This window comes from Heptranchias perlo, chromosome 15, assembly GCF_035084215.1.
Source record: "Heptranchias perlo isolate sHepPer1 chromosome 15, sHepPer1.hap1, whole genome shotgun sequence".
Taxonomy (NCBI): domain Eukaryota; kingdom Metazoa; phylum Chordata; class Chondrichthyes; order Hexanchiformes; family Hexanchidae; genus Heptranchias; species Heptranchias perlo.
The window spans coordinates 53,004,761-53,018,260 of NC_090339.1; the positions used below are offsets into that span (position 1 = coordinate 53,004,761).

Genomic DNA, 13,500 nt, shown 5'->3' on the forward strand with positions numbered 1-13,500 from the left:
ACGCTTTCGAGGACTCACCAAATTAATTTGATGCCAGAAACTCACTAGAGTTGAATGAGGCTGTGTTGGCACTGGCAATGAACATCACTGAGGACCCTTTTATTCTTCTCATTACCAAGAATTCTACATAAATCAGGGACAGATTTCACTTGACTCTCCATGAAGGTATTTATGACATGAATCCCCTCAGACAGGGACCCCCTCTACTCAGATGATCCGGTAACATTGAGGAAGTACTGCTGAAGCAACCCAATGCTACGTTTCAGATTGTACTCCCTCAGCATTTATCAAAAATAACCGAATCACTTCAGAGATATGAGGGCCTCCCAAATCATAATCCAAGAAAGATCTTGAAACGACCCAGCCTTTGAAGTTTCAGCCTTCTGTTGTGGCGAAAGGGTAATCCTCCTCTGTATGCACAAGTTTTTGTTATGTCTGCCCCATTTTCACGAGGGCATCGTTCATCTGAGACAGATTCCCCCTCCCCCCACAGGCAGCAGAAACCCATGTGCCTACTTTAAAAAGTCTTGTGTGATTAGGGGTAGAATTCTCCCGAGAGCAAGAAGTGGAGGAGAAAGATGATGATGAATTACCCAAAAATACTTTGTTAGACCACTGTTCCAAATACAAAGAAGTGATTAATGCAGGAGTCATTTATAACCTCAATTTGCTAGGTTCAAAGATCCCCAACGTAAGAGTGGAACCCTTTATCTGGATCTCAGATGCCACAGCAGATGGTGTTGTCTAAAATAGGCCAAGTATACAAGGTCTGTGAGGACTTAGTGGAACACATCTGTTTCCGATTCAGTTGCACTTCAGAGTCTTTACTGGCATAGGAAATTCAGAACCCTCTGATCAAAAGTCCAAGTGAATGGTTGCACTTGGTCAGCTAATTTATTTAAAAGGATCTGATCAGAACAGAATGGCAAGATACCAGGCCCATTGAGCAGGATTTGTTCACTAAAGGATTACAAAATTTCAGGGAATTGCAAAAACAGACTGGGAGATTTTCTAAAGTGAAATGCTGCCCCTGATTGGAGACCACATTACAACAGGAAGTAGTAGTTCATGGCCTAGACTCGGCAGCAAGATCCATGGCTTTTGGTGTATTGCTCCACAGACTAGCATGGTTCTGTTTAATCCCCAAAGGAGCTACAGCAGCAACTGCTATTACAACTACCCTTTGATGGAAATATATTTTTGAGCTGCCAATTAGAAGAACTATTGCAATCGTATAAGAAAAATTAGAAGAAATTGTATGTTATGACAGGGATGTCATAGAATCATGTCTATGAAAAGCAGAAGTCCTTTTAGGAATGCTTCTCGATCAATTGTCAGACTATGACAAAGCCTGACTCAATCGGTATTACTTTCTCGTTGGCATTGCCTTGAAACCTTGATATCACACCCTAGATGGCCCTTACCCTTTTAATTTCACAAGCATACCTCCAAGATTTGTTGGGTAATCAGATCAGACTACATTCAGTACCCGGTCATGTTAGGATCAATGTCAGCTGTGATAGAGCCAGTTACTAGCATCAAAATTAAGTGAATGGACAAAACTGTGACAAATGGACTTCAATGTGGGGAAATGTCAAGTTATCCATGTCTGATCCAAGAAAGACAAATTAGAATATTTTCTAAATGGTGAGAAACAAGGAACTATAGAGGAGCAAAGAGATTTGGGTGTCCATGTACACAAATCACTAAAAACTACCGGACAGGTACAAAAACAGTCAAAACGGCTAATGGAATGTTGGCCTTAATCTCAAGGGGCTGTAATACAAAGGGGAGGAAGTTATGCTTCAGTTATATAGTGTCTTGGTCAGACCCCATCTGGAGTACTGCATTCAGTTCTGAGCACCACACCTCAGGAAGGATATATTGGTCTTTGAGGTGGTACAGCGCAGATTCACCAGAATGATACTGGGGCTTAAATGGTTAAATTATGAGGCCAGGTTTCATAAGCTTAGATCTGTAGCATTTCCAGACCATAGTGTAGATCTCTTGAGAATGCATATGTGATCAGACAACAGTGATGGTCTGCTACATCAAGTGGGACAGTTGCTCCTGTTACCTTCATTAAAATGTGATCCTACTGGCACACTGGTGCCTGGATCATGAGATTACCATGACTTGTGTTAATCTAATAGAGTAGACAACAGTGACAAAAACTGTCATCTTGCAGTTCACTCTCAGAAGTGGAAGATCCACTTGGAAATAATCCAAGACATTTTCAGGAATTGGTTTTCTGGAGATAGACTTTTTCACCTCTCGTGACAACCATCGCTCCCCATTTTTTGCTAGAATAAAGATGCATTATCATCCTGGGGCTCTTTTCCTGGACATGAATATTTATTCATGTCTTATGTCCACTTATCGTGCTACCACAGGTAGTTCAAAAGATGTGAACAGACTGAGCAAAAGTTATAATACTAACTCCTTATTGCCTCTTAAAATTGTGATTTGTGGATATCATTAGGATCAACAGAAGCAGAATTTCACTGATTTGCAAGAGCGGCCACATTTCAGTTAGGGGTGTCAATTACTGCCTTTGAACGTGGAAACATTCCTATTGCCTGCCTGGTTATTAAAAAAATGATGATTGTTAAATTAAGGTTTTCTGTCCCTTGATATCTTGATTAGTTTCTGCAGAGCATCCTCTAATAAAGCTCAAAATGGGAAAAGCTTGCAATGACGTTTTGTTCGGTGATTAATTCTGTCTTGTGTCCCATGGGCCTTTGATCCTGCCAGTAACCTTCGGCACTGACCCTGCCAGAAGTTCAGTGTTAGTTAGTGTTAGTTTTGGCTGGCAGAGTAAGTGAACTGCAAACTCTTATTGGGGATCAGCCATGTTTGATTTGGAAATGGTATGCAGGACTTCTTAGCTGCATTGTCATGATGACGTTTTTATGCATGCTTCGCACACGGTTTTCCCAGAATCGATCAAGCTGGCTACTTCTACATGATAGGGAGGGTGCAGATCATTCAAAGGAAAGAGAACCTACCAGGTAGCTAATCCAACTTTATTTCTCTTTGCTTATTTTAAATTATTTTTCTTCTTTCATATCTGTTCCTGAACTGCTCTGTCCCTAGCATTGTCACCTATAATGCCTACAGCCTCTTGCAAACTTCTCGTGTTGGTGATAACATAATTCTGAGACTATCAACATCCTCCAGAACCCTATTCCCTCTCCAGGGCCCCACTCCAATATTTAAAAAAAATCTTAACACCTCTAGTTGTTGTTGTTCCTCCCCCAGTTTCCCTTTTTTCCTTACCGCCACTTCCCACTACTCACCATCTTCACAAAAAGGCTCTTTTCCCACCGTCCACTATCAGAACAAATAAAAAGCAACATACAACCAACCCAAAAAAGAAAAACAGGTAACAGCTTCCCAATTACAACAAAAGCAAGATGACAACTAACAGAAGCAAAAAATAGAGAGAGAAAAAAACAGCTTGAAGGTTTGCGAGTATACTGTAAATGTGGAATGCTGCATTATCTAACTGACAAACTATAAATATTGAATAATTCATTACTGAAATATGACAGATTGTAAATAAGGAATAATTAAGTAACTATAATGGACTATAAATATGGAATAATTCATTATGTGTGGGTGGACTATAAGTATGGATTTAATGGTGTCTGAAGATAGGGAAATACTGAACCATTTATTTTTTAACAGCGTTCACAAAAGAAATGGGGTAAGAAATGCCAGATTTGTGGGTACTGTTCCAAGGGGAATGTAGACTGAAAAGTTTTAAAATCACAAGACAGGACATATTGGATAGGTTGTTGAAACTCAAGTTAGATAAGGTTCCTGGCTCTGACAACTTTCATACCAAGGCTCTGAAGAAATTAGCTCAAATGATTGTGAGTCCTCTTATGGATATTTTTCTGAGTTCACTGGACTCAAGCAAAATCTCAGAGGATTGGAAAATAACAAATGTAATTTCCATCTTCAAAAAAGGGGCAAGGGATAAACCATTAAATTATTTACCAGTAAGCCTTATTTCCACTTTCGGGAAAGTGTTTGAAAGTATTATATGGGATAATATAAGGGGCATGAGCTAATCCAACACAATCAGCATGTTTTTTGGAGTGGGAGGTCAAGCCTGACAGATTTATTGGATTTCTTTGAGGAGATGACAGATAGTAGATAGGGGAGAGATAGTGGATGTTATCCACATGGATGACAGGAAGGCATGACCCACATAGTATGCTACTGCACAAGGTCTAAGCCCATAGGATAGATGAGAAAGCAATACAATGGATTTGTAAATGGTTGGTTGGTGGACATCAATAAGTATTAGTGCATGGGCAGGTATCTTGGTTTGCAGCCAGTTACCAGTAGAGTGCTACAAGGTTCAGTGTTAGGGTCGCTGTTTATAATTTTTAGAAATGATTTAGAGAAGGAATTGTGTTCAAAGCATCCAACTTTGCAGACCACACCAAATTGGGAACAGTAACAAACTGTGAATGTCAATACGCATAAATTCACAAGGATCTTGACAAGCTCAATCAATGGGCGGAGAAATGGCAGCGTTTGAAATGTAGAAATAGAAGTGTTTAAATTTATGAAAGGTTTAGATAAATTGAATATGCAGGAGGAGGTACTTTTTTTCTACCAAAAAGTGGTAAATATATGAAACAGATTATCAGCATCAATGGGATTCAGGGTTATTAGCAATGCACATGGGAACACTGGACCTGTGGTCTAGATGGACCGAAGGTCTTTGCTTGGAACTGTTAAAATGTTACTATATAATTCATTATCTAGTTGACAGACTGAATGTGCAAGCTGCGTGTGCAAGGCAAAGAGAGGGGAGACATTTAGAAAGAGAGACACATAAAGAGAGAAAGAAAAAATGTCTTAAGAGACAGGGAGGAGAATTTTAAACCTCTGCCTGCGGGCGGGAACAGGGAGTGCGAGTGCTAAAAATTGGGAGGGCGGACTTATTGTTCCGTTTCCAATTATTTCATGCCTGCTGCCACTTTTTCCAGGGCGCACTTCAAATTTGGCAGAGGCTCCCACTACAGGCAAGCGGGAGCTTATAATTCGTATGCATATTGGAGTCCTGTGCTGTAATTAGGACCTTAACGTCATTTTGATGGTGAAACGCAGAGGTCCTGCCCATTACTTAGTAAAACCTAGTGAGATTGGTGGCAGATTCAGCAGGCTGCAGGATTTAGACAGGTAAGCACCTCCAGCCACTTAGATCATTAACATACTTATTCTGGTGAGGTTGTTGTAATTGAAGTTACTTGTGATTGTCAATATTGCTATTTTCTGATAGTCAGTTTAGTTTACTGACACTGAAGAAGCTGCCAAAGTTAATAATGGGCGTTGCTCTTGCTGCCTTTTCTACTGGTGCAGGAAGAGGAGGATGAAAAGCAGCAGCAACAACAACAGCTGCAGCATAGATCTCAGCATGCGGCAGCAGGGTGGCCTCAGAGAGTACAGCAGGTGAGGTGGCCTTCTCTCAGAAGGCCTTACTCTGCCAACAGTATACAAACCAACGGTCACCTTTCTCGACATGTCTGAGGATCAGTGCATGAGGAGGCTGCGATTTTCAAGGCAAGTTGTTGCTGACCTATGCAAACTCATGCAACAAGACCTGCGGTCTCCCACGTCAGGATGCCATGCTAGTAGCTATGAAGATGACCATCGCCCTAAATTTCTTTGCATCAGGGTCGATCGTGCGATGCGATGAGAGAGACATCTCTCATCGCACGGTCGACGGCCCACAAGTGCATCAAGCAGGTGACAAGTGCACTATTTGCCAGAGTGAACCACTTACAGCTCCTTCCCAATTGATGAAAAAAAGCCAGAGCCAAAGAGCCTTGGGGTTTGTAGCTGGCTTCTCTGGATTGCAGGGTGCTACTGACTGCCATCAAGGCAACACAGGACCAGTCAGTAGCTTTTGTTAACTGTAAGGGGTTTCACTCAATCAGTGTCCAGCTAGTATGTGATCACACCAGGAGAATAATGAATATCTGTGCCAGGTACCCAGAAAGTTGCCATGAATCATTCATCCTGCAGCAGTCGAACATCCTGCCTCTTTTCCACTATGACAGGACTGTGAGAGGATCACTACTTGGGGACTAGGGCTACCCGCTGCTACTTGGCTTATGATACCCCATCGAACCCCAAAATGCTTGAGCAGCTCAGCTATAACAAGAACCATGCCAACTTGAGGAGGATCATCAAGTTCAAAGTAGGGCGCCTAAGGCAAAGGAACATAGGAATTGCTAGACAAAAAAAGACCACGGTCCATCTAATTCTGTCATCCTGGTAGTCGCATGATACAATGATAATGGAGTTGTTGACTAATCATAACAATCAATCTCTATCAATTAGGCTACAAGAGACCCAGATATAACGCAAGGAAAACCCCAGCGGTAGAGCGTTGGGAATCATAGGTCCAAATTCCCCTGTTCCTCCCAAGTATGCTATACTCACCACATGTCATGTCTCAAATTACTCATCTGTTGTATCCCAAAATGTTATTTTCTGAGAGGTTTAGGTGCCTTGCTGGATCCGGGGGCTCTCTGCAAATTGCACCAGCTGCTGCGTCCTACACCATATAGCTGTCTGTAGAGGATTGCAGCTCCAGGACACACATGCACAGGACAATTCTTTATCTGATGGGAAACAGCTGGCCGAGGGCAAGGCTGAAGCACAGGGAGAAGAGGCAGCACCAGGCCTTGCAGTGAGAGATGCAAGGGACAAATTAATTGCACAGTAGTTCAGCTGAATTGCTCAATTTCCTGCCCTGAACACAGAAACCAAGCCCCACCGCACTAACAGTACTGGAAACCTCAGTCACAAATGCCTTAATCCTGCATTCTCTAACATTGAAATCATTCTGCCAGTTTTCACATCACTGACTTACTTTGTGTTTATTCAAAATTAACTAATAGCTGCATATGATCACCAATTATTTCTCTGAATCAATAGGAGCCTGAAATTGAACTGTGGGATACTAATGTACAGATATTGAGGCATTGCCCCATTTAATGCTAAAATGGAGAGAAATTGCAGATGATGCATTAAGTATTCTTATGCTGTTAACCCAGTGAGTAATTCAAAACATAGGTTTGACTATGGGTGGGGTGAACAGGACTTTAGTTGTCAGCACAAGTGCACAATAATAAAGAAACAGTGAGGGGACACATCCTTTTGCCCTTCAACTTATGTTGATACACAGATTGCGTGTTAGAGAATTCTGCAATCTGCACATATGATTAAAAGTCCTCTAGCTGTTTTGAGATAAAAATGTCCACACAAAGCTCAGGCCTTTGAGAAAAGCTTCAGTAAGGATATTAAGAGATAAAAGATAATTCAATGAGTAAATTTAGACATGTTTTGAAATATGTATTTTTTAATTCTTATTTTGTTTAAAATGTTATTTTGGGCATTGGAAATTGTATTTAGCATTTTGAGTGATTTATGTGGAAAAGATTTACTAAGTAACTAAATCCCGTAATCACATCGTGGTCAGTGATAGTTGACGGAACAAAATTGAATGAGAAATGCGAGCAAAAAAAATTACAATGGGAAAAGTAGACATGTTTCATGGCCTGTTTTATGTCGTAATTTCTATGTAATTCAAAGAAAATGACCCTGAACACGTTTCACTCTGCTTTTGTCTCCTGTGTCCACAGGAGATAGGTTGTGGGGGGGGGGGAAGCTTGACTTATGACTCTACCCTGTCTAGCGATTGGTCAGTAGAGCTGCCAGTTAAACCAACTACCACCCCTGCAGGTGGAAGCTTGTAAACAATTTTACAACACCAAGTTATAGTCCAGCAATTTTATTTTAAATTCACAAGCTTTCGGAGACTTCCTCCTTCCTCAGGTAAATGTTTACCTGAGGAAGGAGGAAGTCTCCGAAAGCTTGTGAATTTAAAATAAAATTGCTGGACTATAACTTGGTGTTGTAAAATTGTTTACAATTATCAACCCCAGTCCATCACCGGCATCTCCACATCATGACTACCGTGGAAGCTTGAGCAGACTACCTCATGTTGTGTATGCATGACTTCAGTTTCCCCCAACCTCAAGTGTGAATGCCTGCTGGGGCATGAGAAACGAGATAACAAATCCCCTATTGTCCTAGATCATTACTGGTAGCAGTTTTATTGGTTTCTCATTACCTCCCAGATAAAATCATTAACATACCAATGTCTCAGCAACTCCAGGATGTGATTGGTGGATTTTGAACCTTTATAAATTCACTGTAACTTATGCAACACTTCAATATAAATCATATGTGTAGAAAAATGTTTGAAAATTCCAAAACGCGACACTGACTCTTTCTAATTCCTCACAAATATGAAGGTTTTGTTTAGCTGATTAGATATCTTATGGTAAATGAAAAGAACAGTGCAGTTTATTTTCGAGGCTGCTGGCTTGATGTTTTCATGGAAAAAGATAAAATTACAGAAGCACTGGTTAAAAAAAATCCCAGAAAGCAATCGAAGGAAATTGAACTTGACATTCAGTCAATGTAAAGCAATGGTTCTGATCATTCTGACTTATTCTATCAGATCTTTATAAATCTTTATAGGTAGATATTCCTAGATTTACATGTTCTTTGTTTTCATTAAAGATTGGATAATACAAGGAATCTTGGTCTCCAGATGGATTACTTTTTTCAACCTCAGAAAACCTGTCTCATTTGTGGAGATGAGGCATCGGGATGTCATTATGGAGCACTCACCTGTGGCAGTTGCAAAGTATTCTTCAAGAGAGCAGCTGAAGGTACAGACACCAAGTTATTTATATTCTTATTTGATAGTGGCAAGTCAGATTTTCTAGATTGTCGTTCACTAAGTAGAATGGTTGCTGCTGATTTGATGTCATTAAATTTCATAGCTCTGTGACTCTGGGATTTTTTTTGTGTATGCACAATTCTTATCTGAATTAACTATTTAGCATATAAGGTGATTTATGTCAAAAGTAACTGAGATTGAAACTGCCCCTAGAGACTTGTCCATTTTATTTTCTGTTATCTCAACTGCAAATTATTTCTCTATATCTTGAAGTAATTATTTCACAATTTTAAATCCATCTATATGGATTTCAACAACATGGAAAACACTGGTTATTGATGCCTGCGCTGATGGCAGCCGTTATTCTTTTGTATTAAGCAAAGCTGCCAATGAACTTTATAATAGATATCTATCTATACTTCAATTAAAATAAACTTTATGCATGTGCGTACTTCCTGTCCATCTCACATTGTCTAATCCAAATTGTTGTTGCACTGAAAAATAAATATAAAGAAACAAAGGTTACATTTGGAATCTACAGAGGAACTCCGCAGCAACACAACATACTGGAGCCAGAATGTCTGAATCTGGTTAATTGATCTTCCCATAAACAAAACCAGGGTTCTGATCTCCAGCAATTAACCTTCCTGTATGCTCAAGCCAGAGTTTACTTAATATCAGATACACTTTGTCGTCTTCTTCTTTGGCAGTCCCTCAGGGTCGAGGATGACTTGCTTCCACTCCAGGAGGGTGGGTTCTGCGGTGGCTGAATAGTCCAATCCTGGAGCCACAGACTCTGCCACAGGTGGGGCAGGTAGTTTTAATAAGGCGGGTAGGTGAGACGCTCTGGATTCTGCACGCTCTTTCCGCTGCTTACGCTTGGCCTCCACGTGCTCCACATGGTGACGCTCGAGGTGATTGGCGCCTTCGCGGATGCTTCTTCTCCAGTTTGGGTGTTCAAGGGCAAGCGATTCCCACGTGTCGGTTGGGATGTTGCATTTTTTTTAGGGAGGCTTTGAGAGTGTCCTTATAGTGTTTCCTCTGCCCTCCTAGTGATCGCCTGCCATTGCGGAGCTCAGAGTAGAGCATTTGTTTAGGGAATCTTGTGTTGGGCATGCGGACAATGTGGCCCACCCATCGCAACTGGTTGAGCGTGACCAGTGCTTCGATACTGGGGATGTTAGCCTGAGAGAGAACGCTCATGTTAGTACACCTATCCTGCCAGTGGTCCCCGCCCTCCTGTACGCATCAGAAACCTGGACAATGTACAGCAGACACCTCACATCCCTGGAGAGATATCACCATTACACTTTGTAGCCTTAAAGGGGCTCTCAACCACTTATTAGCAGAAGAATAATACATTGTATTCCATATGATAGGTTATTCCTGACCATACAAAGCAGCACATCGCATGGTCCTACTGTGAGCAAAGTCACTGGAGATTTGGTATATTATGAAATATGATGGATACCCTAAAATAGTATCAAGGCTGTTGTCTTCACTCTAATGGTTTTTCATCTTTTAAAAAAAATAATTTTACTGTCTTCTAAGCACTCTGAGATATCAATTTCTTATCATCTACATTATTGCATTATTTGATATATACATCAGCAGATCTCCTGCGTTGAGATTTTCTCCGCTGTAGATTTCCCAGGAGATCTACAGCGGAGAAAATCTCAATGCATTTCTTCTTCATCTGAAAAGAATAGGGAAAGTATGGGAGAGTCAGCATATTTTTTCCATGCATCAGAAATCTACCAGAATTTTTGTGGAGGGGATAACAGAATTAGTAGTTAAGCAATCCCAGTGGACATAATATAATAGGTTTTCTGAAGACATTTGTTAATGTTTTCCTTCTGAGACTTTTAAAGAAGAAAGGTGCAAGGAGTTAATGGCAAAGTTGAATACTGACTAAGCAGCACAATTTGAAAGGATGCTACATCTATAAAACTCTCTGGGTTGCAGTGACAACAGGTCACTGTTTTGGGTCATCTGCTCGCTACATTGTGCATAAATGCTACAGAAGAACTTCCTTCTATTAATATTGTCAAAATTGCTGCAATAAAGATATGTGGCTGGTAGACCTGTTTTACTGAGATTGAAAATTAGAAAAATGGGGAATGGAATGGCAAATAGAATTTAATTTGATAGCTATACGGTAATGCATATGAATTCAAGAAACATACTTATTGATCAATGTGTGTTCAAAATGTGGAAAAGGAACAAAATTTGTGCAATTATTGATAATTCATTAAAATATCCAATACAGGGCCTGGGGGAAGTACTGCTGCTCCTTCGGGCCCACAAGCAGTGCAACAAAGGCACTTACCTGCTGAGCTGGGCCTTCTCGCCTCCTCTCACATGGTGTGAAGCAGAAGGCCCAGGAATCCCGGCCCCCAGGAGTTAAAAATAAAAAAGCTGTCAAAATAGAGGTCTGCAGCCTCCTTTAAAAGCTTTCAATGACTGACCCGCCTCCTAAGAGCGGGTTGGTTGCCCGCCCCTCGACCCACGTCCATTGAATCTGGAAGTGGGCAGGTTGGAGGCAAATTGGGGTCGGTTTTTAGTTCTTTTTTTACAATTTTTACCTTCCCACCTGCCCCAACCCACCCGGTCGTGGGGTTAAAATTTAAGCCCTGGTATGAGTTGCAAGAGAAATGTCCTAAAAATTGCCTTAAATGTGTCCTCAAAATGGAGTCAGTAGTATGACTGAATACTAGGAAAGCAAAGGGAGGGTCTACACAAACAAAAATGTCTTTGCCAGGGACAGAAGACAAGCATTCAAGACCACAGGTCAGGAGATGGCTTGTTAGGGGCAGGGGTGGTGGGGGGGTAGTGGGGATAAATATGTCCTGCTTGTCTGGACCCATGTGAGGCCCTTTGTTAGCAAAGACCTAAAGCTAGGGAGTAAATTAGTGACTTCATGAGGGGAAAATGTACACTGTAAGTCAAAATGTATGAGAAAAAGACCAGCAGGACATATGGGCAGGGTGGGGACAGTTTACTAGATAAAGTTTTGTACATGAATACCCATAGCATAAGAAATAAAACAAGTGAATTACAAGCATAAATTCAGCTAAAAGGGTATAGTATCGTAGCCATCATAGAGACCTAGGTACAACCTGAGAATGATTAGGAGCTAAATATTACAGGATATAAGATCTTTAAAAAGGACAGTGAAGTTGGGAAAGGAGGGGGAGTAGCAACATTGATAAAAGACACAAGTATCGTGATAGAAGGGATTTCAGTAAGGACGATCAGGAAATGGAGCAGTATGGGTAGAGTTAAGGAATAGCAAAGGATGCAAGATTCTGGTAGGAGTTGTCTACAGATCTCCTGATAGTAGTGATGTAGTGGGGGGATGTATAAACACGGAGATCAAGGGAGTATGTAGCAAAAACAGTGTGGTTCTAATAGGAGATTTTAATTTTCACAGTCTGGGAGAAGCAGAACAACTCAAGTAGTAAAGGCAATGTCTAGAATGTATTTGAGATAGTTTTCTAGAACAATATGTTTTAGAACTGATAATGGAACAGACCATATTGTATTTAGTGATGAGTAGTGAACCAGAATTAGTTAACAATTTGATGGTAAAGGAGCATCTTTCAAATAGAGGCCATAATATGATTGAATTTGATAATTAGCTTTGAGAGGGAGAATGGAGAGTTACAAACCACGGTTTTAAATTTAAGTAAGGCAAACTTCTAAGGGATGAAAAATAAATTGATCACAGTAAAGTGGGCTGAACTGTTAATGGGTAAAGTTACAAACAATGGGAAGTAATAAAAGAAGTATTTGATTTGATACAAAACCAGCACAATCCCTTAAACAGCAAAGGCTTGCCTTGTGTAGTTAAATAACCATGGTCAACAAATGAGGTAAGAGATAGTACCAAGCTAAAAGAAAATCTTATACAAATGCAAGGAAATGAGGAAATCCAGTGAACTGAGAGAGCTATAAAAAGCGACAAAAAAAACAAAGAAAGTAATAAGTGGTGCAAAAAGCAAATAGAAAAATATTTGCAAGGGATATCAAAGCTAACAGTAAAGGTTATTATATATTAAGAAAAAGAGAGTGATAAAGGGGAAGGTGGGTCCATTAAAGCCGGAAGCAGGCGAGAGAATAATGGATAATAAGAAGATGACATTTGTTAAATGAGTACTTTGTACCCATTTTCATCGTGGAGGAAGAGAACAAAATGCCAGCAGTACAGGGGAACCTAAAAATAAGTCAAAGGGAGGAACTTAGTGAGAAAGTGATGCTTCATTTGTATGGAACCTTGGTCAGACCCCATCCTGGAGTACTGCGTTCAGTTTGGGCACTGAACCTCAGGAAAGATCTATTGGCTTTGGAAGGGGTACAGCACAGATTTACCGTCACAATACCAGGGCTTAAAGGATTAAATTATGAGAATACATTGCATAAACTTGGCTTGTATTTCCTTGAGTTTAAAAGGTTGAGGGGTGATCTAATTGAGGTATTTAAAATGATTAAAGGACTCAATAGGGTAGATACAGAAAACCAATCTCCTCTGTTGGGGGAATCCAGAACAAGAGGGCATAATCTTAGATCATTCAGGAGTGAAATCAGTGAACTTTTTCACACAAACTGTAATAGAAATCTCGAACTCGCTCCCCACAAAAAGCTGTGGATGCTGGGTCAATTGAAATTTTCAAGACTGAGATTGATAGATTTTTGTTTGGTAAGATGTATCAGGGTTA

General features: G+C 40.5%; 1 protein-coding gene across 3 annotated transcripts in view; it reads left to right on the forward strand.

The window, feature by feature from the left end:
* ar (androgen receptor) overlaps positions 1 to 13,500 on the forward strand; it is a 284,701-nt gene that overhangs the window by 134,627 nt on the left and 136,574 nt on the right. For all 3 annotated transcript variants that reach the window (XM_067997226.1, XM_067997227.1, XM_067997228.1), the window contains exon 2: positions 8,620 to 8,771. In XM_067997226.1, the coding sequence (XP_067853327.1) occupies positions 8,620 to 8,771 (152 nt within the window). The remainder of the gene's footprint in view (positions 1 to 8,619; positions 8,772 to 13,500) is intronic.